This window comes from Ctenopharyngodon idella, chromosome 2 (assembly GCF_019924925.1).
Source record: "Ctenopharyngodon idella isolate HZGC_01 chromosome 2, HZGC01, whole genome shotgun sequence".
NCBI classification, from domain to species: Eukaryota; Metazoa; Chordata; class Actinopteri; order Cypriniformes; family Xenocyprididae; genus Ctenopharyngodon; species Ctenopharyngodon idella.
In genome coordinates, this window is record NC_067221.1 from 39953862 (window position 1) to 39980231 (window position 26370).

The window sequence follows — 26370 nt, forward strand, 5'->3', positions numbered from 1 at the left end:
ATGAGACCTTATTACCTTGATCTCTTTGCCAAAGTACATTTTTAATGTATGATTTTGTGTAGGTACACAAAAAAAAAAAAAAATAGTATTTTTTTTTTATTTTTTTTTATACAACATACTCCAATATTTGTTTTATTTAGAACTTTGAAAAAAAAAAAAATTCAGTGTAGTAAAAAGTCAGCTCTATGAAACTAGTATACGCTACATTTTTGTTACATTAGGTCAGTTTACTGGCAGTAAATATCCCTGATTTACACTCAAACCACATCTCACACTGAATATCAGCTTTCACTCCCAACTCACCTGATCGGTGTCACGGACTGGAACGCGCTAGAGATTCCTATCGATCCGTAGGAATCGATGAGCTGGATGTGAATCACATCTCACGGATGCGTTTCAGATGGTGACCGCTGGTCCCGCACACACACAAACACAGCTGCAGCATCTCGCTCTTCTTAGCAGACGTTTAAAAATGGGATACAGGATAGTCCGCTGGGTCCGACATGAAAATAAGCTCCTGAATTTGAGAAGCGTTTTAAAATCCATCCGCTGGTCATGATTTAGACTGTAGTCATTCACTGAAGTTCACTGTAGATGTTCAGAAGATACAGTGTAGATATAAAGTTTATTTTGACCATTTTTAGTAGCATATAGTTGACCTCAAAGCTAACACACATGCACTAATACTCCAGTTTTGATTTCATATGGTCTTTAATTATGCATACATGGAGCTCCCAAATAGGCACATGGATTTTAGGCGGCCACATTTGTTTGTCTCCTGTAATTGCACGCTGTTCGAAATGCCAGGACTTTGACTGACAACCGTAATCATCTCATGCTCGAGCGATCTGTGCCCACACAGAACAGATGCTTTCATCTGTGCAGAGGATGACCTTTAGTCTGGGTGCTGTTCTGGGCTCAGAGTTTGCCTTTCATATCCTAATGAAACTAATGATGTGACCAGCAGGAAGTTGATCTGAGACCAGCGCGCTCTGATGCTTTATGCAAATGTGTCCGGGGTCACTTCCCCTCCGACAAACAGCTACTGATCACATTTAACAGAGTTTGACTCCCATTCTTCCCCTCTTGCTTTTATTTATTAAAACTTTGTATTTGTATTATCATATTGTATAATATTTTACTACATAATATTATAATATATAATTCAAATTATATTAACAGTAATATTAAAATTTTATATATATATATATATATATACAGTTGCAAGAAAAAGCATATGAACCACTTGCAAAATCTGTGAAAATGTTAATAATTTTAACAAAATAAAAGAGATCATACAAAATGCATGTTATTTTTTATTTAGTACTGTCCTGAGTAAGATATTTTACATAAAAGATGTTTACATATAATCCACAAGACAAAAAAATAGCTGAATTTATTAAAATAACCCCATTCATAAGTATGTGAACCCTTGATTCTTAATACTGTGTGTGGTTACTTGAATGATCTATGACTGATTTTTTGTTGTGTGATGGTTGTTCATGAGTCTCTTGTTTGTCCTGAGCAGTTAAACTGAGCTCTGTTCTTCAGGAAAAATCTCCAGGTCCTGCAGATTCTTCAGTTTTCCAGCATTTTTTGCATATTTGAACCCTTTACAGCAGTGACTGAATGATTTTGAGATCCGTCTTTTCACACTGAGGACAACTGATGGACTCAAACACGACTATTAAAAAAGGTTCAAACATTCACTGATGCTTCAGAAGGAAACATGATGCATTAATAGATGGGGGGTGAAAACATTTGGAATTTGAAGATCAAGTTAAATTGTATTTAATTTGTCTTCGAGGAAACATGCAAGTATTTTCTGTTGCTTCCGAAGGGCAGTACTAAATGAAAAAAAAAAATGATATTCAAGCGAAATAAGAAAAATTTGGACCTCTTCATCCTGTTTAAAAGTTTCCACCCCCTGACTCTTAATACATCGTGTTTCCTTCTGGAGCATCAGAGAATGTTTGAACCTTTTTTAATAGTTGTGTTTGAGTCCCTCAGTTGTCCTCAGTGTGAAAAGATGGATCTCAAAATCATAGTCACTGTTGTAAAGGGTTCAAATATGCAAAAGATGAATTAACTGTACAATTACTAGAAATGTGTACCTTGGATATATATATTGTATTGTATAATATCCAAGGTACACATTTCTAGTAATTGTACAGTTAATTCTCATATTGTATTTTCAGAAGGTTTTGAAATATTTTTCCTCTCCCCAAATTTGTCACTACCAAAACACAATAATAAATCATTTAATAAGAAGGGTTACATTGACCTATTATCTACCTTGTAATTATATATATATATATATATATTTTTTTTTTTTTTTAAGTTTTCACAGGTAAATCAGTAACAGTTATAATTTTAACAATATTTAAAGTGTAATTTATGAGATTTGTTGTATTTTGAATCCAATCTTTCTTTGTAAAAGGCATAGATAAAAGTTTATCATACTGATTTCAAAGTTAAGGATTCATTAGTTTGAATATACATTGAACCAAACACTATAATAACATCTTAGCTGATAATTCAAGGTACTTTATTTTTGACTAAACATCCCATGTTTCGCTTGTGACTGCACATTTTCGGTAGTGACAGAAAGGTTTTGGTAGTGACCAAATCACATTACAAAATTTTAACTCGCATACTAAAACACTAATGATTTGCATAATAAAACATACTAAAATTCTAATGATTTGCATAACTTTACTAAAATTTTGTTTATTTCCCCCAAATAAACGATTATGTGTTCCTTTTTGTCTCTACCAAAACAATAATGTCACAGTCACGGCCGAAGCATGTGGTGTTTCGGTAGTGACAATTTTAGATACTTTTGAGCCTAGCTCAAGGATGATAATCAGCACATGGTTAGCTAGCACAGTTCTGAACAGTTGCACACAGAAAAAAGAACTAAATTTTATTAAATAACATTTACAATGATGTCACAACCGAAACGTCACCACATGTTTCAGTTGTGACTGTTTCGGTAGTGACAATTTTAGATACTTTTGAGCCTTGCTCAAAGATGCTAATCAGCACATGGTTAGCTAGCACAGTTCTGAACAGTTGTACACGCACAAAAACTACATTTTATCGAATAACCCCCAAACAACAATGATGTTGTTGCTGGTTGTGGCTGTCTCAGCCAATGGACTAAAACATGCACCGTTTCGATAGTGACATGAAAATGTGGGACACATTTTTTTTACATAAAGTTTCATGATTTCAAAATAAAATATATATATATATTTTTTTTTTAACTTCACTTAAAAAAAATCAAAAATATATTTTTTAAAAACAACAATGGGAAAAATTGCAAAAATTATTTCAATATCATTTTCACAAGTTAAAATTTAGAGGTTAGGGTTCGGGACAGCCACCTCACAATTGAAAGTACCCAATAAATGATGATTTTATATACAGTGGGTACGGAAAGTATTCAGACCCCCTTAAATTTTTCACTCTCTGTTATATTGCAGCCATTTGCTAAAATCATTTAAGTTCATTTTTTTTCCTCATTAATGTACACACAGCACCCCATATTGACAGAAAAACACAGAATTGTTGACATTTTTGCAGATTTATTAAAAAAGAAAAACTGAAATATCACATGGTCCTAAGTATTCAGACCCTTTGCTCAGTATTTAGTAGAAGCACCCTTTTGATCTAATACAGCCATGAGTCTTTTTGGGGAAGATGCAACAAGTTTTTCACACCTGGATTTGGGGATCCTCTGCCATTCCTCCTTGCAGATCCTCTCCAGTTCTGTCAGGTTGGATGGTAAACTTTGGTGGACAGCCATTTTTAGGTCTCTCCAGAGATGTTCAATTGGGTTTAAGTCAGGGCTCTGGCTGGGCCATTCAAGAACAGTCACGGAGTTGTTGTGAAGCCACTCCTTCGTTATTTTAGCTGTGTGCTTAGGGTCATTGTCTTGTTGGAAGGTAAACCTTCGGCCCAGTCTGAGGTCCTGAGCACTCTGGAGAAGGTTTTCGTCCAGGATATCCCTGTACTTGGCCGCATTCATCTTTCCCTCGATTGCAACCAGTCGTCCTGTCCCTGCAGCTGAAAAACACCCCCACAGCATGATGCTGCCACCACCATGCTTCACTGTTGGGACTGTATTGGACAGGTGATGAGCAGTGCCTGGTTTTCTCCACACATACCACTTAGAATTAAGGCCAAAAAGTTCTATCTTGGTCTCATCAGACCAGAGAATCTTATTTCTCACCATCTTGGAGTCCTCCATGCGGGCTTTCATGTGTCTTGCACTGAGGAGAGGCTTCCGTCGGGCCACTCTGCCATAAAGCCCCGACTGGTGGAGGGCTGCAGTGATGGTTGACTTTCTACAACTTTCTCCCATCTCCCGACTGCATCTCTGGAGCTCAGCCACAGTGATCTTTGGGTTCTTCTTTACCTCTCTCACCAAGGCTCTTCTCCCCCGATAGCTCAGTTTGGCCGGACGGCCAGCTCTAGGAAGGGTTCTGGTCGTCCCAGACGTCTTCCATTTAAGGATTATGGAGGCCACTGTGCTCTTAGGAACCTTAAGTGCAGCAGAAATTTTTTTGTAACCGTGGCCAGATCTGTGCCTTGCCACAATTCTGTCTCTGAGCTCTTCAGGCAGTTCCTTTGACCTCATGATTCTCATTTGCTCTGACATGCACTGTGAGCTGTAAGGTCTTATATAGACAGGTGTGTGGCTTTCCTAATCAAGTCCAATCAGTATAATCAAACACAGCTGGACTCAAATGAAGGTGTAGAACCATCTCAAGGATGATCAGAAGAAATGGACAGCACCTGAGTTAAATATATGAGTGTCACAGCAAAGGGTCTGAATACTTAGGACCATGTGATATTTCAGTTTTTCTTTTTTAATAAATCTGCAAAAATGTCAACAATTCTGTGTTTTTCTGTCAATATGGGGTGCTGTGTGTACATTAATGAGGGGAAAAAAATGAACTTAAATGATTTTAGCAAATGGCTGCAATATAACAAAGAGTGAAAAATTTAAGGGGGTCTGAATACTTTCCGTACCCACTGTATATATTAAGCTTACTGATATTTTAAATATTATTGTGGGATTCAATAGATAATAGAAGGATCTTAGTAAACATCTAAAATTTGAATACTTAAATGCTTTGTAAATGTGTGCAGACCAATTCTGTAGAATGGTCCATAAATGCAGCCTTCAGGGTATGTGTAGCTTTTTTGACTCTGTATAAGACATGCATACTGCACACTACTAAGTGTCTTCCCATAAGATAGAGTGTGTTATAATACACTCTGTTTCTCCTCACTGACCATATCAGATACTGTGAACACACACACACACACATTTATATACACAATAACACCATACACTCGCCTAGCATCCACTCTCTGTATTGATTTGATTTTTACTCTGACCGCCTATTGACCTTTGTAGCTTCTAAACTCTCTCTCTTTCTCTGTGTGTGTGTGTGTGTGTGTGTGTGTGTGTGTGTGTGTGTGTGTGTGTGTGTGTGTGTGCGCGCGCAGTTAGGAGACACAGAGAGTATCTTGGAGTCTCTGGAACAGACAGTAGTAGACATGGCAGACTAATTTATCATGGCTCCACGGGACCACAATGCACAAAGCACTGCAAAAGATACAAAAGCTCTCCTGGGCCTGTGCTGTCCCACACACACTCAGTGCACATGGAGATTCCTGCTCCATAAAGAGTAAATATTTGGCTACAGCTGTGCTGTGATGTGACTTTCTGCAACATTAAATGCAAATACAGTCATTACCTGTTTAGCTAGCTGTCAAGTCCTGTACGTACACAATACCCTGAGAGACTTCCTCCAGTTTTATAGGGCAGAATTTCACAGCATCTTTTTTTTTTCGTCTTGTCATGCGACTAGAGAAGACTTTTGACTGTCAGCATAAAATGTGTTCCTATTTGCAGGTTTTCGGTCCAAAAACCACACTCTACAGAGGTTTTTTTTCCCCCCCCTAAGTTGTATGATTATCATAGGGAAAAAAAGGTGTTTGGTAGGTGTTGTCACAAACGGTATAGTTCACCCAAAAATTAAAATTGTATCATTTACTCACCCTCGTGCCGTTCCAAACCTGTATAACTCTCTTTCTACTGTGAAACACACAATGTCTCTGTTCTTTGTCCATACAATGGAATTCAGTGGGATCCAATGTTATTTTGGAGCCCAATGACTTTTCCGTTATATGGACAGCTAATACATTCTTCAAAATATCTTTTTTTATGTTCCACAGAAGTATGAAAGTCATACAGGTTTGGAACAACATGAAGGTGACTGTTGTTATTCTTAACTAAAATTAAAACTATTAAAAATTGATATTATGGGCCCTATTTTTATGACTTTTCAGAGTGTAGTATTATTTATATACTAGTATTTGTCCATATTTAGTCATTTTGTAATGGGATTTTATCATTTTTATTTATTTTTTTTAAATGTCTATTTGGCTTTAATTTATTTTTATTTCAGTTTTTAGTGCTTCAAAACCTGTTTTATTTCAGCAAGTTGTCAAGACAACATTTTTAATTTAATTTAAGTTTTTCATTTTATTTATTTTTTTATTAATGAAAAGAAGGAATTTTCTGTATTTTAACTGGTGTTTAATCATATTTTGAATTATGCATTTCTTTATCCATTTTTTTACAAAAATTTTTCTTACCTTTTAAAATAACACTGAGTAGTTAAGTAAAAGAAAGACAGAATTTTTATTTTTAGGTGAACCATTTCTTTAAAACATGAACAGCTGACAAGCTTCTGTATTTTGTAGCCTGCGCCGGTTGTGTTGTTTTGAAAAGCACGTTGTGTGTGTGTGTGTGTTTGTGGTAAAGGCCCTCGAATGAATCGGTCTAATTCTGCTGGTTGAATTTCATGTTGTTCATAAGCGTAAAAGAGCAGCTCTTCCCTTCAGCAGTCTGATTTATCTCAGTGTTTCACTGAGCGTGTGAATTCACTGTCAGGTGTTTGGATGTGTTATTAACACTCTCTGACTCACTGTCACACTTACATTTCTCTCTACGTTCATTCTATACTCCTCTTTTATCACTTTCCCTTTCTCAATCCTGCAGGAAAATCCAGTTAAAACCAGATTGGTGATAGCTGCATAGCACGACATGAAGTTGGTCAAGTTGGTTAGTTGGTAGACGACCCTTGACAAGAAACAAACCAGCAATCATGCATTTTCCTGACCTTGTTTTTCCATCAAGATGATCTACGAATTTAACCAGGTCTAAACAGCTGAGCTTCTCAATGACTTAAACCAGTTTGGACTAGCTAGAAACTAGCTACTATGTTCCAAAATCCAGCTAACTTAAGCTGGTTTTCTCTGGATTTTCCAGCAACGAACAGGAGTGTTACATAAGACCAGACAGCACAGAAATACATGATGTGTTTGATTTGACTTGGACTCAGATGCTTTTTTTTTTTTGTATTCGACTGTAGATCAGACATTAAAGAGCCTAGTCCTCAGAGAGACCAGCACACACCCTTCAAAGTCTACAAATCACACTGTACACTACACAAAGACAACAGTCAGGAGAGATGATGAGATTTCTCTGGCTCTCTCATACCTTTGTGTTTCTTTGTGATTTCATCATGAGTTCTATATATCCAATTTGACACTTGAAGCAAACCGAATCTCTGACATTCTGCATAACATTTAGTGTTTAACAGAAGAAATGCAGTAAATTATAACAAAAAGGTTCATTTGCTTTATCCGTGCGGTGTGTATGTTGGATTGTGTTCGCCCCTCTTCTAGCGTGTTTTTCTAACCACCTGCTCTTCCACGGTTTTGACTGACAGTAAAGTTGAAGCGTGTCGATCTGTTCAATATTAGACACAGCCAGCAGCACATCAGACATCAGTTCATAATCACGCTTCTGTCTACTGTACTGCGCTGTTTGTGAGGCTTTGCGTTATTGTGTTGAAACCTGAACGAATATTAAGTGCATGTACAGTATACTTGCACTACCGTTCAAAAGTTTGGGGTTATTGAAATGTTTTAATGTTTCTGAAAGAAGTCTCTTCTACTCACCAAAACTGCATTTATTTGATTAATAATACAGTAAAAACAGCAATATTGTGAAATATTATTACACTTGTTTTATATTTGAGTATATTTTAAGTTATTGGGTAATTTTTTTATTAAAAGGAATTAAATAATTAAAAGATCAAAAGGGATTTAAGGGAATAACAAAAAAGAAATAAGAACGGTAAAAGTTCCAGGTCTACTGTAGTTAATCAATTTAAACTATTTGCAAATAATATATTTTTTTTTAACTATATTCACTCTTATTTGTTATGTCTAATATGTCAAAAATGCAAAGCGTTTCTTGTCTTGTCATATTCAGTTATGAATTACATTGATCATACCATATTAATCAAATAATAGCAAAATGGCGAAATTTCATAAAATGTTCAGTAGTTTGCATCACTGGATATTACTGTCGGTTGCTGAATATTTCAATCAAAACAGTCGTCAAATGTTAAATGTTTAGCTACTTACTCGCCACATACTCTTTCACTGCTAAAACGAAAGAGTCGCACTGGAATTTGCACTCGTCTTCTGTGAACAGTAAGCTCCGCCTTCTTTGACTTGATTGGCAGCTCACTCATTCTGACAGTGATGAGTGCTGTTAGACCTCTGAGGCAGACCAGCCTAAACATTTAACTTTTAAAACTTTTTTTGTCATCCTAACAACAAACAGCAGTGAATAATGGAGTACAGCAGAGCAGTATCAAGGATATCAAATATTGGGGGGACAATTTGGCCATTTCTAATTATTGGGGGGACTTGTCTATGGAGGTTACAAACCTGGGTTCAGGTATTCTCTACGTTATGGAGACAAAATGTCGCCACAAAGATGGTCGTTGTGATGACATTTTTGGTCCCCATGAGGAAAACAGCTTATAAATCATACTAAGTGATGTTTCTTTAAAAATCTAAAAATGCAGGGAAGGGAGTAGAATATAAAGTTTATATAGAATATACGGTAAAAAACAAAACAAAACAAAAAACCATTATGTCTATGGAAAGTCCCCATAATGGGCCAAATGTCCTCACTTATGTACTGAAATATTATGACATCCAACTAGTGAGGACATTTTACTAGTCCTTAATAGTTAAAAAGGCTTATTATACTGGCCAAAACATGTTTGTATTTAAATTTAGTGTTTTGCACATGTGTCTGTGATGGGTAGGTTTAGGGGTAGGGCTTGGGTTAGGCCATAGAAAATATCATTAACCTGATATAAAATCAATGGAAATCAATGTCCTCACTAATGTAGTGAAACAAACGTGCGTGTGTGTGTGTGTGTGCGCGTGTGTGTGTGTGTGCGCGTGTGCGTGTACAATTCACTTAGAATTCAGACCGAACACATGGGTGTGTAGAAACCCCAGATCATGGCTGAATTTGCCCTCCAGGCATAAACTGGTTACATCCACAGTGTGCTGAATCAATATCAGCTGTCAGCACATTCTGACATGGAATCAATTCCGATGTAGAATCAATGTGGAAAATTGAGTTGAAACAGCAAAATATCATTAAAACGGCAGTAATTAAAAGTGATTCCAGCTTGTGAAGTTCAGTTTCAACATGATGCTGGTCTCGGATCAGTGATTTTTGTGTCCGTCTCAGGTTTGAGCTCTCCGCCAGCTAATCTGGCATCCTCTGGCGTGCCGAGCATCGTGACTCCCATTGTTAACGGATTCAGCGGGATCCCTCACCAAGCCAACGGTCATCCAGTAGAGGCGATGTACACCAACGGCCTGCCATCGTATTCCACCCAGAGCCCGACCGCAGCCGACACACTTCAGCAGGCATTCACGGGCGTCCAGCAATACACAGGTTTGTGCTCAGGAGAAATAGTGGAGATCTCAGTTATGTTTCATCTAAGTGTCAGTATTTCCCCTGAAGTTCCTTTGGAAACAAAAGAGTCAATAGTTGTAATCCAGAAAGAGTATAGAGCTGTAAAACGAATTTGGAGCAGCTCAGCTCATTTGATGAGAAATGTTCGAGTTCATATTGAGATCTCTGACTTTGGAATGCAGACTTTGTCTTTGCAAATCCAAACACATTTAAGACATTGTTGAGATCTCATCTGAAACTCTAGAGGAGACCAATGTGAGATTACTGGGGTCTTTTTCTCAGGAGAAACATCTGAGAAGCAGGAGACTCTCAGTTTGTTTTCCAGTTAATCTCATTGTCTAGGAGAAACAATTGAGGTATTTGCAATATTACAATGTTTAGATATTGTGTGTGAGGTATAGTGTATCTTTGCAAATCTGAACACAATTTGAGACATTGTTGAGATCTCTTCTGAAACTCTAGAGGAGACATGTGTGAGATTACTGGGGTCTTTTTTTCTCAGGAAAAACATCTGAGAAGCAGGAGACTTAAGAAAAGTCTCAGTTTGTTCTCCATTTAATCTCATTGTTGTCTAGAGAAACAATTGAGGTATTTGAAATATTAAAATTTTTAGATATTATTTTTAAGACACATGTAAGATTACTGAAGTCTTTTTCTCAGGAGAAACATCTGAGAAGCAGGAGACTCTCAGTTTGTTTAGGAGAAACAATTAAGGTATTTGCGATATTACAATTTGTAGATATTATTTTTAAGATATAATGTATTTTTGTAAATCTGAGCACAGTTTGAGACATTGTTGAGATATCATCTGAAGCTCTAGAGGAGACACGTGTGAGATTACTGGAGTCTTTTTCTCAGGAGAAATCTGAGAAGCAGGAGACTCAGTTTGTTCTCCGTTTAATCTCATTGTCTAGGAGAAACAATTGGGGTATTTGAGATATTACAATGTTTAGATATTGTGTTTGAGATATAGTGTATCTATGCAAATCTGAGCACAGTTTGAGACATTAAGACCTCATCTGAAACTCTAGAGGAGACGTGAGATTACTGGTGTCTTTTTCTCAGGAGAAATCTGAGAAGCAGGAGACTCAGTTTGTTCTCCGTTTAATCTCATTGTCTAGGAGAAACAATTGAGGTATTTGCGATATTACAATGTTTAGATATTGTGTTTGAGATATAGTATATCTTTGCAAATCTGAGCACAGTTGGAGACATTGTTGAGATTTCTTCTGAAACTCTAGAGGAGGCATGTGAGATTACTGGGGTCTTTTTCTCTGCATAAACATCTGAGAAGCAGGAGATTTTCAATTTGTTCTCCATTTAATCTCATAATTGTCTAGGAGAAACCATAGATATGATGTTTGAAATATCATGTATGTATCTTTCCAAACCTGAGCACAGTTTGAGACATTTGTTCAGAACATTTGCTCTCTATTTAATCTGCTGTTTAGCAGAAACATCTGAGATGTTAAAGAGATCTGATTTGTGATTTATTTTTTCATTCCATGCAGTAGATATTTTCGCAAATGTCACTTTCACAGAAAAACAACTTTGCTCATGGAATGTTATTGCTGGTAGGTGACTTTGCTGTGATTGAAACCTCAGGTTCTATTCGAATTTTCGGGATATTACAGCTATCATACGGATGCCTAGAGATCTGTCATTTTAAATCAGTTTGATATATGATGAACGTGCTTTCAGATTTCATTGCACTGTGATCCTGTCATATTTCATTAGCATATAAAGGTCAACCTTCGTCTTGTCCTTATTCTTGCCTCATCTGTCCCTCTCTCTTTCTCTCTCTCTCTCTTTTGTATTATTATGCATATGTCTGCAGCCATATATCCTGCCACAACACTGACCCCTATAGGTCAGACACTGCCACAGCCTGCTCAAATCATCCAGCAGCAACAGCAGCAGCAGCGGGAAGGTTAGTGACAGAAATCACAACCTTCATTTCTTTCACTAAACACTGTCTCTGTTGTACAGACATCCCTACAATGAGCCAATGAAATTCAGATTAGATATTTCTATCTAGATTCAACTGCTTTTCTGTTACAACTGAGTTCCATTTTAGAATCTTCACTTTCACTTACATCAGTGTCAGGTGTTTCCTGATTGGCCCGTCACATTTGAACTTTGTAAATGCCACAAATCATAAAAGATGTAAAGAAAGTATCTCAGTGGAGCGTTATGATTTGTTTAGTTGTGTTGCTTGTGTAAAATGTACTGATGCACTAGTTCATGTTAGCCACAGCATATTAAATATGTGTGTCTGTTTCAGGTCCCGAGGGCTGCAACTTGTTTATCTATCACCTGCCACAGGAGTTTGGCGATAACGAGCTAATGCAGATGTTTCTTCCGTTCGGATCCGTCATCTCGTCAAAGGTGTTCATGGATCGAGCCACCAACCAGAGCAAATGTTTCGGTCAGACACCGCTTCCTGCTTTCAAACACACTCTATATCTGTCTCTCTCTCTCTATATATACTCTATATCTTTCTAATCAGTTGATCAAATATTAGGGTGCAAAACATTTTTGTCACATGCACCAATATTGCCACTTTATACTTTTTCAATTTTACATATATATATATATATATACAAATTACAGTTAATTACAGTTACTTCTGATGTAATTGCATTAAATACTGTATAGAACAATTCTATATAAATCAATTGTGGATTTAACACCAAAATTTAATGTCTAATGTTAAAATGTATGTTTTTAATGTATCCTTCTCCATTTAAATACTTTGGTCAGTTCAAGAATAACTTATGAATTTTATATTATTTATTTGAAAGAATTTAAGAAAGCCGTTTCATGTATATCCTTGTTTTGTTCAACTGGTCGAGGTTGATATGGGATTTAGAAAGTAATTTGTAATAAGTAATGCAATACTTTTTAGAGAGTGTAATTAGTACAGAAATCTAATTACACTGTTGAAGATGTAACTAGTAGCTAGTAATAATTACTTTTTTAGAGCAACTTACCTAACACTGTGTGTGTATATATATATATATATATATTTAAAATACAGTATCTCACAAAAGTGAGTACACCCCTCACATTTCAGCAACCATTTCATTATATGTTCTCAAGGAACAATCCTACAATCCTATAGAAATGAAAATTGGATATACTTTATTGTAGTCAATGTGCAGCTTGTATAGCAGTACAGATTTACTGTCCTCTAAAAATAACTCAACATACAACCATTATTGTTGTACTAAGTGAACATGTCAAAACTGTGTCCAAAGTGTCAATATTTTGTGTGAGCACCACTGTTATCGAGCACTGCCTTAATCCTCCTGGGCATGGAATTCACCAGAGCTGCACAGGTTGTTGCTGGGATCCTCTTCCACTTCTCCATAATGACATCACGGAGCTGCTGGATGTTAGACACATGGCGCTTCTCCACCTTCTGCTTGAGGATGCCCCACAGGTGCTCAATAGGGTTCAGGTCTGGAGACATACTTGGCCACTCCATCACCTTCACCTTCAGCTTCCTCAGCAAGGCAGTTGTCATCTTGGCGGTGTGTTTGGGGTCATTATCATGCCATTCAACCCAGTTTCTGAAGGGAGGGCATCATGTTCTGCTTCAAAATGTCACAGTACATGTTGGAATCCATGTTTCCCTCAATGAAGCGCAGCTCCCCAGTCCCAGCAGGACTCATGCAGCCCCAGACCATGATGCTACCACCACCTTGCTTGACTGTAGGCAAGACACAATTTTCTTGGTACTCCTCACCAGGGTGTTGCCACACATGCTGGACACCATCTGAGCCAAACAAGTTTCTCTTAGTCTCATCAGACCACAGGACATGGTTCCAGTAATTCATGCTCTTGAACAGGTTGTCTTCAGCAAACTGTTTGCGGGCTTTCTTGTGAGCCAGCTTCAGAAGAGGCTTCCTTCTGCAAACTGACTTGTTGCAGTGTGCGGCGTATGGTCTGAGCACAGACAAGCTGACCTTCTGCTTCTGCAACCTCTAAAGCAATACTGGCAGCACTCATGCATCTGTTTTTTGAAGCCAGCTTCTGCACCTGATGCACAGCACAAGTGGAACCCGCCTTGGAAAACCTCTCTCTATGACCCTGGCCACTGTGCTGTAACTGAGTTTCATTGTGTTATCGATCTTCTTATAGCCTAGGCCAACTTTGTGGAGAGCAACAATTCTAATTCTCAAATCCTCAGAGAGTTCTTTGCCATGAGGTGCCATGTTGAACATTCAGTGGTCAGTATGAGAGAATTGTACTCAAAGCACCAAATTTTAATTGCTCTAATAACAAGATCCAAAATTGTATGGTCCTCTCAAGCAGACAAAAACCTGAACATGATAAATAGGACAAGTGGCTTTGCATGGTTAAACGGCGTACAGCTTTTATCACTTAGGGTGTACTCACTTTTGTTGCCAGTTATTTAGACAATAATGGCTGTATGTTGAGTTATTTTCAGAGGACAGTTAATCTATACTGCTATACAATCAGCACATTGACTACTCTAAAATATATCCAAGTTTCATTTCTATAGTATTGTCCCTTGAGAAGATATACTAAAATGGTTGCTGAAATGTGAGGGGTGTACTCACTTTTGAGATACTGTGTGTATATATATATATATATATATATATATATATATAAAACACCTAATGTTAGACTATCAGTCTTACATTGTGACTTAAACCATGCATTATGTTTCAGTTCCTAAAATATTTAACCTCTTTATTTATTAACCCCTTTTATTTGCACGCCAAAGCCCATTTTTACATGCGTTCGGTGTTTGCCAAATGTTAATTTTGGACCCAGGGTGTGTGTGTGTGACTGATGTGAGTTTATGTGAGTTTAATGAAGGTTTATTGGTCTCCTCACTCACACCGAGAGCCTTGACTGTCTGGAATCACATATATTTATATTCATTCTCCACACTCCACATAGGCTCTCTGGAACACGATCCCTGCGCAGAAATCAAGCCGCTTCACTCTCTCCCATTAGTTTAATTTGATTCAGTCTTCTCAGTCTATTTGTTTCCTTGAGGATTTGTTGTCCATTTCTTTCCACATGAATTAAAAGTGAGTAAATGTGGACGTGGCCTAATACTGTTATACCGCAGGGACTATAATATACACACAACATACACACACACATAAACGGCACAGTCTTATCCAGACTCTGCTGCTCTGTTTCTCTCTTCTCTGCAGGCTTTGTGAGCTTTGATAACCCCGCCAGCGCTCAGGCTGCGATTCAGGCCATGAACGGCTTCCAGATCGGCATGAAACGCTTGAAAGTGCAGCTGAAACGGCCGAAGGACGCCAGCCGTCCATACTGACCACAACCAGGGATGCATACGTGCACTCTCAGCCATTAGGAGAGGTAGGCCACAGCACACAGATCAAAAAGTCGATATTTTAATGATGCCAGAGCTGTCCATCAGAACATACTGCTGGCTTATGTCAAGTTTTTGGCTTTCTTGGCTCATTCTGTGTAGAATATATCATCCCTCTATTGCAAAAAGTTAGTTATACTGGTCTAAGTGGGCCTACCCAGGGCCTAAAACTAACTTTTTGCCACACCTGCCAATGGCTGGTGACTTAAAGGGATAGTTCACCCAAAAATGAAAATTATCCTATGATTTACACACACACACTCAAGCCATCCCAGGTGTGTTCTTTCAGACGAACACCATTGGAGATATGTTTAAAAATATCCTGGCTCTTCCTAGCTTTATAATGGTAGTGAATAGGGGGCGGGATTTTAAAGCCCCAAAAAAATGCATCCACCCATTATAAAAATAATCCATACGGTTCCAGGGGGTTAATAAAGGCCTTCTGAAGCAAAACGAAGAAAAATATCCATATTTAAAATGAATTTATAAACTAAAATAACTAGCTTCCGGCAGACAACTGTACACATACTGCACAACTCGACTTGCGCCACAAGAGAAACCCATGACGCGATGTATGATGCAGGATGTAGGAGTATCGTAAGCTTAGACGCTTCTCGCGGTTTAAACAAATAGGGCTGTGCAATCTTATATCAAAATCCGACATTTCTCTTTAAAATGTCTCATTTTAGACGTCTAACTCATGACCGGTGTTTTGTTTTGCTCTATCCTCTGCGCTTCTGTGTTCGTCATTGTGTCATGTGTCGGGTCAGAGGTCACTCTTCTGCCACAAATCAATGTGTATGGCCATCTGCCGGAAGCTAGTTATTAAAGTTAATAAAGTTTTAAATATGGATATTTGTCGTACAAAAACCCACCGCTTCACTTCAGAAGGACTTTATTACCCGACTGGAGCCGTATGGATTATTTTTATGATGGATGGATGCATTTTTTGGGGGGGGGTTCAAAATCATGCCCCCCATTATAAAGCTTGGAAGAGCCAGGATATTTTTAAATATATCTCCAATTGTGTTCATCTGAAAGAGGATAGTCATATACAACTTCGATGGCTTGAGGGTGAGTAAATCAGGATTATTTCCATTTCGGGGTGAACTGTCCCTTTAAGAAAATTTACTGGCCATAAATACTTTTTTTTTTTTTACCAGCCATGAAACAAAGATTAATCCTTATTAAAATTGCAAAAGTTATTCTGTCAAGAGCAATGAGAGATTGTTCTTTGTCTTTTGTTGTTTGATTAACATTAAAAACACAGACAGCAGCAGAAATATTAGGCTGCTGTCACTTTAAGAGCTAATGCACTGATCCAATATACTGATACACATGCGTTTTCTTTCTCAACTGTTTATGTTCAGTTAAGACAAAACTGACTAAATATGTTTACAAGGATACTTGCCAAGATGGGCATTTTGACATAATTTTGTTTGAATGTCTATTCAAGTGCAAGAAGACATGAAGGAGAACTCAATTCAGTATTTGCACGCTGTCTAAAAGTGCAGCTTTCTGGGTAACGAATTGAGTTCAATTTCTGGCCCGTCAACTGTCCCTAGTGTTGTTCATGTTTGTTTACATTCATGTTCTTACAATTTTACATTGTTAGAATTCATAAAAATGTTACCGGCCAACTGATGATTGACACAGTTTCATATGCTAGCCAACACCGATTTTTCCTCGCATTTGGCGCTTGACGAGTGTTAATTTTAGGCCCTGGGCCTACCTATACTAAAAATGATACCAGTCATGCAAATTCAGTTTTTACTAACAATATTTTGTTCTCCAGTTGTACATTTGCTTTGCAAAAAAGAGCATTAATAGTGTTTATTTGATGTCTTTTCTCTAAAAACTGTCAAAACAAGTGAAAAGATCAGTATAAGTTGCTTTTGCTAATTTGCAAACGTTTTTATGTTCTGCTTAAATAGTGATGATTTTGAGAAGCATGCCGTAAAGATTAAATACAGTTTACAATTCTGTAATATTATTTATTCATTGTAATTATCAGCAAACGGATAATATCAGGCCTTATTTTTTTCATTTTAAACAGTATCATTTTTCTAAATACCATATTGTATACCAAGTATTAAACTGGTTTATACATTATAAATCATAATTGTAACTTACAATATTTTGTTTTATAATATACAAAATCACACATCTATAATGTCTGATTTTACTAGTGTTTCGACAACAACAATAATTATTATTTTTAAATAATTAAAATAATTGTTGTTATTTTTATACCTTATTAATAATTAGTAATTGAAAGTTATTATATTATTATTAATTATATCAGCCATTCTAATGGGCCAAAATGAGACATAATTATCAGTTATTTTTATCAGCCAAAATGTCTGTATTACTACATCTCAAGTTTTGAGTATAAAAGAATCTGCTGAATAAAGTAATCTCTCCTTTAAAGGCGCAAACATCTCCGATAAACTCTTCCGGCAAACAGTCAAATGTTTTCTGGAAGCTGCAGAGCGGATGATGCAATCTATCAGCACACCTGTATCATGTCATCTCTCTGAATCCTTCTATCATGTTTAATGTGATGTCAAGAGCGCAGGCCTGAGTTTTAGCTTCACACGGCTCTCGCTGTGACTGATGGCTCTTGGTTCGACATCCAGGTATCAAGCTGTCAGCATGTAGCGGAGCTTTTTTCCTCCTCTGCTGCTGGTGTCTGTCTCCCGAGTCAAACTCTGACATTTCTCTCTCTCTTTCTCTCTGGCAGGTTTTGAACAGTTGTAGTCTTGACGTTTTGACGGATGGAAACTTTTCTTGAAAAACTAACACACGAAAAAAAAAAACGACACAAAAAAACACAAAGAAGCAAACAACAAGCGCATAAGGGAGTTTTGAGAAGCATATCGCATTTAACGAAAGCGTGTGTTTCCACAAAGCGATGAAAGACTGGCGTGACGGGGGACGACAGCGACGGCGAAGACGAGGACGAAAACAAATAAACTGAAAACTTTTTTTCTCTTTTGAAAAACGCTATATACCGAACACTTTGGAAGAACAGTGCATGGCTGGGACCGGGAGAGTTCACTAAAGCAAAAGACGGATCCATGCACATATCAAAAGACAGTCGTAACTTTTATTTGCGAGGAATTATGAGGGTTTAAGGGTAAAATGTGTATATGACACTGACGCAGTATAACTCTCTCGCTCTCACCCGTAGGGACCAGAGGACCAAATCTTTTTAATCTCTGTCGGTACCGTAACCATGTACAATATTACCACCGATCGATTATCTTACGCTACATACATGCTACTTCATATAATATGCCAATTAAGAGTTAGACACAATTAAATCAGGGTGTATAGTGTAGGTATACGGGGACTTGGGGTGTGTTTTATTGAAAACCTTTTGCGAAAAACTAGTTTCCAGGTTATCGGTGCAAAACCGTCTAAAGGACATTGATAGATTATGTTTAGTGGGGTATTTTAGGCTACTGTTATAGACTATGAAGTGTGTTGATATTGAATTGGGCTGTTCATCTCCATGTCTCGTGCCGGCTGGAGAAAAGGGCATTCGATCCATCGCGATATCATTTAACTCATGCACCATACTGTAAACAAATGACCACAGCGAACATATACAGTAACCAGATATTTTTGCCAAACAACAGCTCTTGTTTTTGAGCTGCACAGTTTCACAAGGAAATGTCTCTCTGGTGGTATTTTCCCATGCACCACCAAAACCCCCAGTGGCTGGTTTTAACATTGTATCTGAGGATTTCGTATAGTCTCGATTATCTTTGGATTGTTATTGACTGGATCATGTTAGCTTTTATTATTTTATTTTATTTTTATTTGTCAGCTTACAAAGTAAAGGCTTACATTAACGTTACTCTCTTTATATTTTATTTTACTTTACTTTAATTTTTATTTTATTTTATTTGTCAGCTTACCAAGTGCACAGCATGGCTTGTATTAACATCACTCTCATTTTTATTATTATTATTTTTATTATTATTTATTTTATTTTATTTTATTTTTTTATTTGTCGGCTTACCAAGTACACAACAGGCTTACATTAACATCACTCTCATTTTATTTTATTTTATTTTATTTTATTTTATTTATTTATTTATTTATTGTCAGCTTACCAAGTGCACAGCATGGCTTACATTGACATTACTTTTATTTTATTTTATTTTATTTTATTTTATTTTATTTTATTTTATTTTATTTTATTTTATTTTATTTTATTTTTCAGATTACCAAGTACACAACAAGGCTTGTATTAACATCACTCTCATTTTTATTATTATTATTATTATTTATTTATTTATTTATTTTATTTTTTTATTTTATTTTATTTATTTATTGATTGTCAGCTTACCAAGTGCACAGCATGGCTTACATTCACATTACTTTTATTTTATTTTATTTTATTTTATTTTATTTTAAATTATTTTTTTTATTTATGTCAGCCTACCAAGCCTACTCTGTTTATTTTGTGTTTTATTTTATTTTTAATAAAATAAAATTACACAGCAAGTCTAACTTTAACATTACTGTCATTTTATCTGTTTGTTTTATTGTATCTGACTTTGCCACATTGTATGTTAGCTTGCTTACCGCTACTGTGCGTTTCATATAGTGCTAAAATCACAGCAATCAAACTGATGCAATTCATACAGCACTATCACTATTTTAAACTATTGAACTGAATTGTTGCTCAAGCTACTTCTGTGTTGCATGTCCCAAACAAGTGATAACATCTGAAGATAACTGAGGCTTTACTGATTCCTCCAAAACAAGGTTAAAACAGCCACAGAAAGACGTTCTGGTGGTGGTGCTGCAGTGATGTTTCCATTGTGAAAACAGGCTGTTTTGAGATAGAATTCAGGAAACTCTTTCATTTAGAAACAGCCTAAAATCGTGCCATAGTAAAGCTTTGAATTTGTTTCAGTGGCTTGCACTGATATGCTGTTTGCCAGAAGGGCCTTCCAGAACATTTATATTAGACAAATCAAATCATTTTACAGCATAAAACACAGCACACAGAGATATCATGTCTCGGAAAATTTCTATAACCTTGAGAGATACTTTTAAAGACAGTAGTTCTCCTCTATTCATGCTTTATTCAGGTATTTCATGTGTTATTACACTTAAATGAACTTCGTAATTGCTCATAGTTACACTGTATTGTGCATGCCTATGTAAACGTAGTACTTATGTAGAGCCAGGCCACAGTTACGGCCTAAACGGCCAAGAAATACGAGAGAAGCGATGTAAAGGAACAAAAATGTATGAAAAAATAGTGTTTAGAGGTGAAAACATATAGAAACAAACCAGCAAGGCCACATCACCACCTGCCAAACATTTATTTTAAGTCAGCATGAAATCAAAATGGACCCTGTTTACTCTCTTCATACAAGTTTCTAGTGTTATTTTGAATGATTCACCAGTGCACACAATTACAAAAATGAAATCTCCCCATATTTCATGTTCTCTATAGGAAGTAAAATAGGTTGCAAAAGCCCTTTCATGTTGACTGTCCCATCATGCTTAGTTGTTTTGACCCACAGAAATTGTTCAAACTTTTTGGACCAAACCTATTAAATCAGATTTCTTTCTGTCTTCACGCACAGCCTGCCATGATCAGTTGACCGTGCAAATGTGCCACGTGCCACGACAGCACAACTTCCTCCAATCAAAACAAATGATTTGCAAGGGAAGTTACTCTCTGTGCCGTTGCACCATTAATATTTTGTCAGGAAAAGAGAGCTGCCGCTCGTCTAGGAGTTGAATCTAAAATGACTGGACAGCACATTTCACTCTGGAGCCTGGAAAGCACTCACTCGCTCTCTTAATATTCAAGGGACAAAGTGGATTTAAAGTGCTTTGCAGGTCAAACATAGTACGATTTAATATTAAGGCAGAAATGAGCAAAGTTTTGCAGGATGGATCACCGTATGGTTAAAGTGACTGATGTGTCAACATAAAACATGAAACTGTTATGACAGGTTTTCCTTCAGGAATGGGAGAATCTCACCAAAAAATGTTCAACATGTCCAAGATATATATATAAATTATTACAATGCTACACTCTAAAAAATGCTGGGTTAAAAACAACCCAAGTTGGGTTAAAAAACCCAGCAATTGGGTTGTTTTGTCCCAGCGGTTGGGTTAAATATTTGACCCAACCTGCTGGGTAGTTTTATTTAACTCAACTATTGTTTAAAAATTTATATATTGCTTGCTTAAAATTAACATTTATTAATATGTTTAATAAATAAACATTTGTTAATATGTTTAATAAACGAACATTTATTAATAAGTTTAATAAAAAAATAATTAAATAATAAACATTTTTTGCTTATTAAACTGCTTATTAAACAACCCAATTGCTGGGTTTGTCTATATTTTACCCAACTTGGGTTGTTTTTAACCCAGCTTTTTCTAGAGTATATATATATATATATATATATATATATATATATATGTATATGTATGACAATTTAGCACATTTTCCTGCCATGCAAATTTTCATTACTGTAATGCAAAAAACATCTCATTATTATTATTATTATTATTATATAATTGTTGAGTTTTAGAAGTAATACCATTCTCATTCTCATCTTATTACTGTAATAATATCCAAAATAAAAAGTGAAAATAGCTGTAATATAATGCTGTTTAACTAAAATCAGTTTACATTAGAAACAAATATTATAATAATGATATACCTGACTTTTTTACATTAATGAGAATGAGAATGTTAATGTTTTATTATGTTAATGAGAATTTGGGAGGGAAATGTCCTTAATTGCTATGAAAATTGTCACAAGGCTAAAAAAAATTGTAATGGTCTATAATAAGCTTTCTTTTTCATCCATAATTCAGAATTGATTATTAAAATTAGTTTTAAATGGCCTCAAACACACACAAATGTGCAGATAATAGTTGCACAAACATTCCAGTTACTGTGGCTCAAGCGGGATTTCTGCCATCTGTCTGTCATAACTGAAATTAGTAATCAGGGACAGAGCAGGTTTTCAATTAAACACCAATCAGATGATCGGAGTGGAAGGTGAATATATAATCAGCATTCAAGGGCACTTCTGTTCACTTCTACCCCTTCAGTTTTTTAACATTGTGAAATTGAACCGTTAAACTAACAGGAGAGTGATATCATAATTCTGAGACCGGACCCAATGAATCATGGTTATGTTTGGAATAATGCACCATATTCTTTTTTGCAGTATGTGTGCTGTTCTCTGTATCTGCTACATTTGTCAAATACATGGTATGCAACAAAGTAATACCCTAGCAGTCCATTAAATTCACACAGAACACCCTAGCCAACAATTTTGCATTGGTATCATCACTCACATTTTCTTAAGAAAATATACTACTGCTTTTACTACTGCACTGGGGAGAAAATGTTGTAGGATTTACTTTTAATCAATTTTCACTCAGAAATTGCTAGTAAATTTCACAAGTAATTGCAATGAATGGGCAAGTAAAGCAGACATTTTGAAGCAGAAAGACTGAAATAGCATTTTCTTACCAATTTTTGCAGTTTGTTTGAAACTTTGTCATTGCATATTATTTCACAGATTGACATTTTAAACAAACAACTGTAGGTAGTATGCAGTGTGCATTAAGCAGTATACTAGTATTCCATTCTGAACACTGCAAAAATTATTTGTCTTTTGTACAAATATCTCAACATTATTAAATCAAGATACATTTACTTGAGAAGCAAAATGACTTGTCTTCTGACAAATTAATCAAAATTAATTGTATTTTTGCTTTATGAATTAAGTTTATTTTTCTGACCCCACTGGCAGACATTTTTTCTTGTTTTAAGCATAAACTCACTAAATTTGGATACATTTTTTTATAAAGTAAGACTTCATATCTTAAAGGTGCTGTATGTAATTTTTTGACTGTACTAAAGCATAAAAATACCATAATATGTTTGCAGATATTTAGGAAACATGCTAAGTTCACTTCCTTGTTTCTCTGAAAAACAATGCTATAGCCAGTTATTTTACTTAGAAATGTGCATTCTGTGGCACAATATCTGTTTTTGTTTTGGTCTGTGTGACTCTGCCCACTGACAATTTACCCAATAGTATTTCGACACCCCGGGTTGCCATTTGGCATAAAATACAGCATATTGCAGCCATTGAAGAATCTATCTGACCTAAAAAGCCTCGTCATCTATTTAAAATCTTAGAGTTTGTAAGTCTCCTTGCCTTCCATTGTTAATTGCACTTGCTCTTGTTGCGTGTCCTCAATCTGGCAACACGCTCAAGCATCGAGTCTAAATCCCGAAGTATAGTTCACTTTTTACACGTACGCGAGGGTCAGCGTACAAGGTGCGTCATGCGAATTTCCTCATTAGAAGAGTACTGCATGCGCACCGCTGAATTTTTGTAATCACGCAGGTCACACATGCGCATTTAATTTTTTTTTTGCAGTAATTAGTTTATCCACAAGGTGGCAACAGTGCCCTGGGGGCGTCGATTCACAAGGTAGTCAAAGAAAAACTGCATAAACACAACAGACCGGAACAAATGCAAGCTACAGCGACAATGGAGGCCTGTATAGACGAAAAATTGTGCGAAGAGGTTAGAAAGTACCCTCATTTGTACAACTCTAGCATGAAAGAATACAAAGATGTTGACGTGGGTTGTAACTCGTGGTGAGAGATTGTTCAAAACTGCGCATGTGTTGAACGCCTGTGCGTTCATTTGAGTCAAGTGAAGTATACTTCACAAGGCTTGTGCGTTCGACTGTGCACGTACACTAGAGTACGCGTAAAAAAACAAAGTATACCCAGGGCTTGAGGAGGAAACAACTCTCTCCAATATTTTGAATTTGGACTGCAGTACCCATTTGAACCACTAGTTGTCAATATTACATACTGCACCTTTAAGTAATTTTGCTTCTCTTGATTTAAGTATGTTTAGATATTTGTACTAGAAAATAAATTAAAAATACTAAGCAGCGAACATATCCCACGTAACAACAAAACATTCCTAGTAGTGCGGCAGCTGTTCAATGCAGTGGCACATGCAATTTTTTTTTTTGTCTGGATGTTTCTAAATCTGTGGCTCATACTAACATACATGCTGTACAAACGTGAATTCTCATGCTCTATTTCAATTTTTATTCTATTTATTGCCAAAAAAAAAGAGAAAACTAGTTCTTTCATAGCTTGCCCTGCCTATAGTTCTTTAAATCACTCTTTGTGCATGCTAATTGCTAGAGACGTAGAGAGACATTTTTGTAGTAAAAGACAACATAGAAAACATAAAAATGCACCATTTTTTTGTTTGTTTGTTTTTGATTTTCAGCCGATACCTCCACGGGTAACAGTCAAAGCTTCAAGGCTACTAGCGGAGGTTGCAGTTTATAGTTTTTAGCGTGCTATCATGCAGTAAGGATATCATGGAAACATAGCGCTGCGCCGAGCATCCAAACCAACAGCGTGTGTTTGGACTCGCTGCTCTTCAGGGTTTGGGCTATTTTGGGAGTATGTTTTACAAACTGTGTTTTTTTTATTCATATGATGTTACTACCTGAACTAAGCCATGTCCTCTTCCTTCATACTCCCCATATACTGCCATAGTCCTCTGCTAGAGCAAACGCTGCATACAGTATCAAAACATACAAACCTCAAGCTTTCAATCCATGTTTGCTTTCTTTCCCGCATTTTTGAGTTTGAATTATTTGTTCCAGCCAATACACCGAATGTTTTGTACAGAAGAAAATGGTTTGATTTAGGATGTTATAGATTAATCTATACTGGTATGATATTCCTATGAATGGTTGGACTCTTTATATATGTCAAGTTATTGAATGCAAAGGGATGGGCTCATGAAATCTGTCTTCTGTATTTGTTGGGGATATTGATAGCACAGAACGCTTCTTTCAGGTACAATGGGGAGTCACGCAAAAGCTCCCGGGCGTTTTCTGTCACGACCGATCCAGGATCAGCTCTACATATGAGCGAGAGACCAACACAAGACCTGGATCAGGACAGAAAACAACTCGGGTCGGCTTTGCTATATGGACGATTGTGTTATATCTTAGGGTTTCTTAGCACAATATACAAACAGATGTAAGCTAAATAATGAATCTATGTTTAAATGCTATGGAGGGAAGTGTGGGACACAACCAGATGTTCCCGTAACATCTGTACGACGAGTTTGAGAGGTGTAAAGGAGCAAACCTTCCTTTTGGTTTCATTTTTGAAGAACAACAGACTAGTTTTGTCCCATTATCTTCCCTCTTGAACTTGCTGCTTTGACAATTAAATGTGTAAAAGGTTTTAATTACGGTGTTCTATTTATTGTTTTGGTCATTAATTTATTTATTTGATTATTTTTATTATTAGAATTTGATCATTTGCATTTGTTTATTTATATATTTATGTATGAACTTTAAGTTTATCATTTCTGACATAATATGTATAAATGATGCTTATTGGGGCTTTTTCTGTCTTTCTTCTTTTTTCAATTTTACAATAAAAATGATAAATGCTCACCAGTATTTGAATCATTCACTGTAAAAAATGATATCAATCAATCATGACAATCATGATTTAAGCAATTTCAACCTATGAGTTCTACGAGATTCAACTCGATTTAAGTCAGTTTACAATAATTTAATGGGGCTATATGTAGAATTCAAAAACTCTTGTTATTAGCGACACCGGTTGGCCGTTAAGTGAACTGCAGCCAGAAACTTACGGCACGTGCTAGAACTCTTGCACACATAACATACGAGACTGAAAGTGTGGTGATTTCAGGCCTCGATAAACTCATGGAGAATTTCTTTTTCGTTCTTTGCTTAGAAGTAAAAAAAATATAAGTAAATACCTTTACAGTGATATACTGTTGTTAACGAACATCCAGACGCCGTCCATCCTGCTGAGAGCGACGTTTAGATGAATATGTGAATATGTGCAGCGCGCTTTCCTCTCAATTACAAAATAAACACAACAAAAATGACAGCGGCGAGAAAACAGCAAGAAATCATCTTATCATATAGTTATGTGGATATGTTTAGACCACCTCTGCAATTCACCGGCATCATGTCGACAGATGAGGTAATTAAAATG

The 26370-nt window shown here is 36.4% G+C and overlaps 1 protein-coding gene across 1 annotated transcript in view; it reads left to right on the forward strand.

Moving 5' to 3' along the window:
* LOC127522808 (CUGBP Elav-like family member 5) overlaps positions 1-25793 on the forward strand; it is a 183699-nt gene extending 157906 nt beyond the window's left edge. The window contains exons 8-12 of the mRNA XM_051913114.1: positions 9653-9862; positions 11721-11813; positions 12168-12311; positions 15082-15253; positions 18010-25793. Coding sequence (XP_051769074.1) covers positions 9653-9862; positions 11721-11813; positions 12168-12311; positions 15082-15209 — 575 coding nt within the window. The 3' untranslated portion in view covers positions 15210-15253; positions 18010-25793. The remainder of the gene's footprint in view (positions 1-9652; positions 9863-11720; positions 11814-12167; positions 12312-15081; positions 15254-18009) is intronic.
* The last annotated feature ends 577 nt before the right edge of the window (positions 25794-26370 follow it).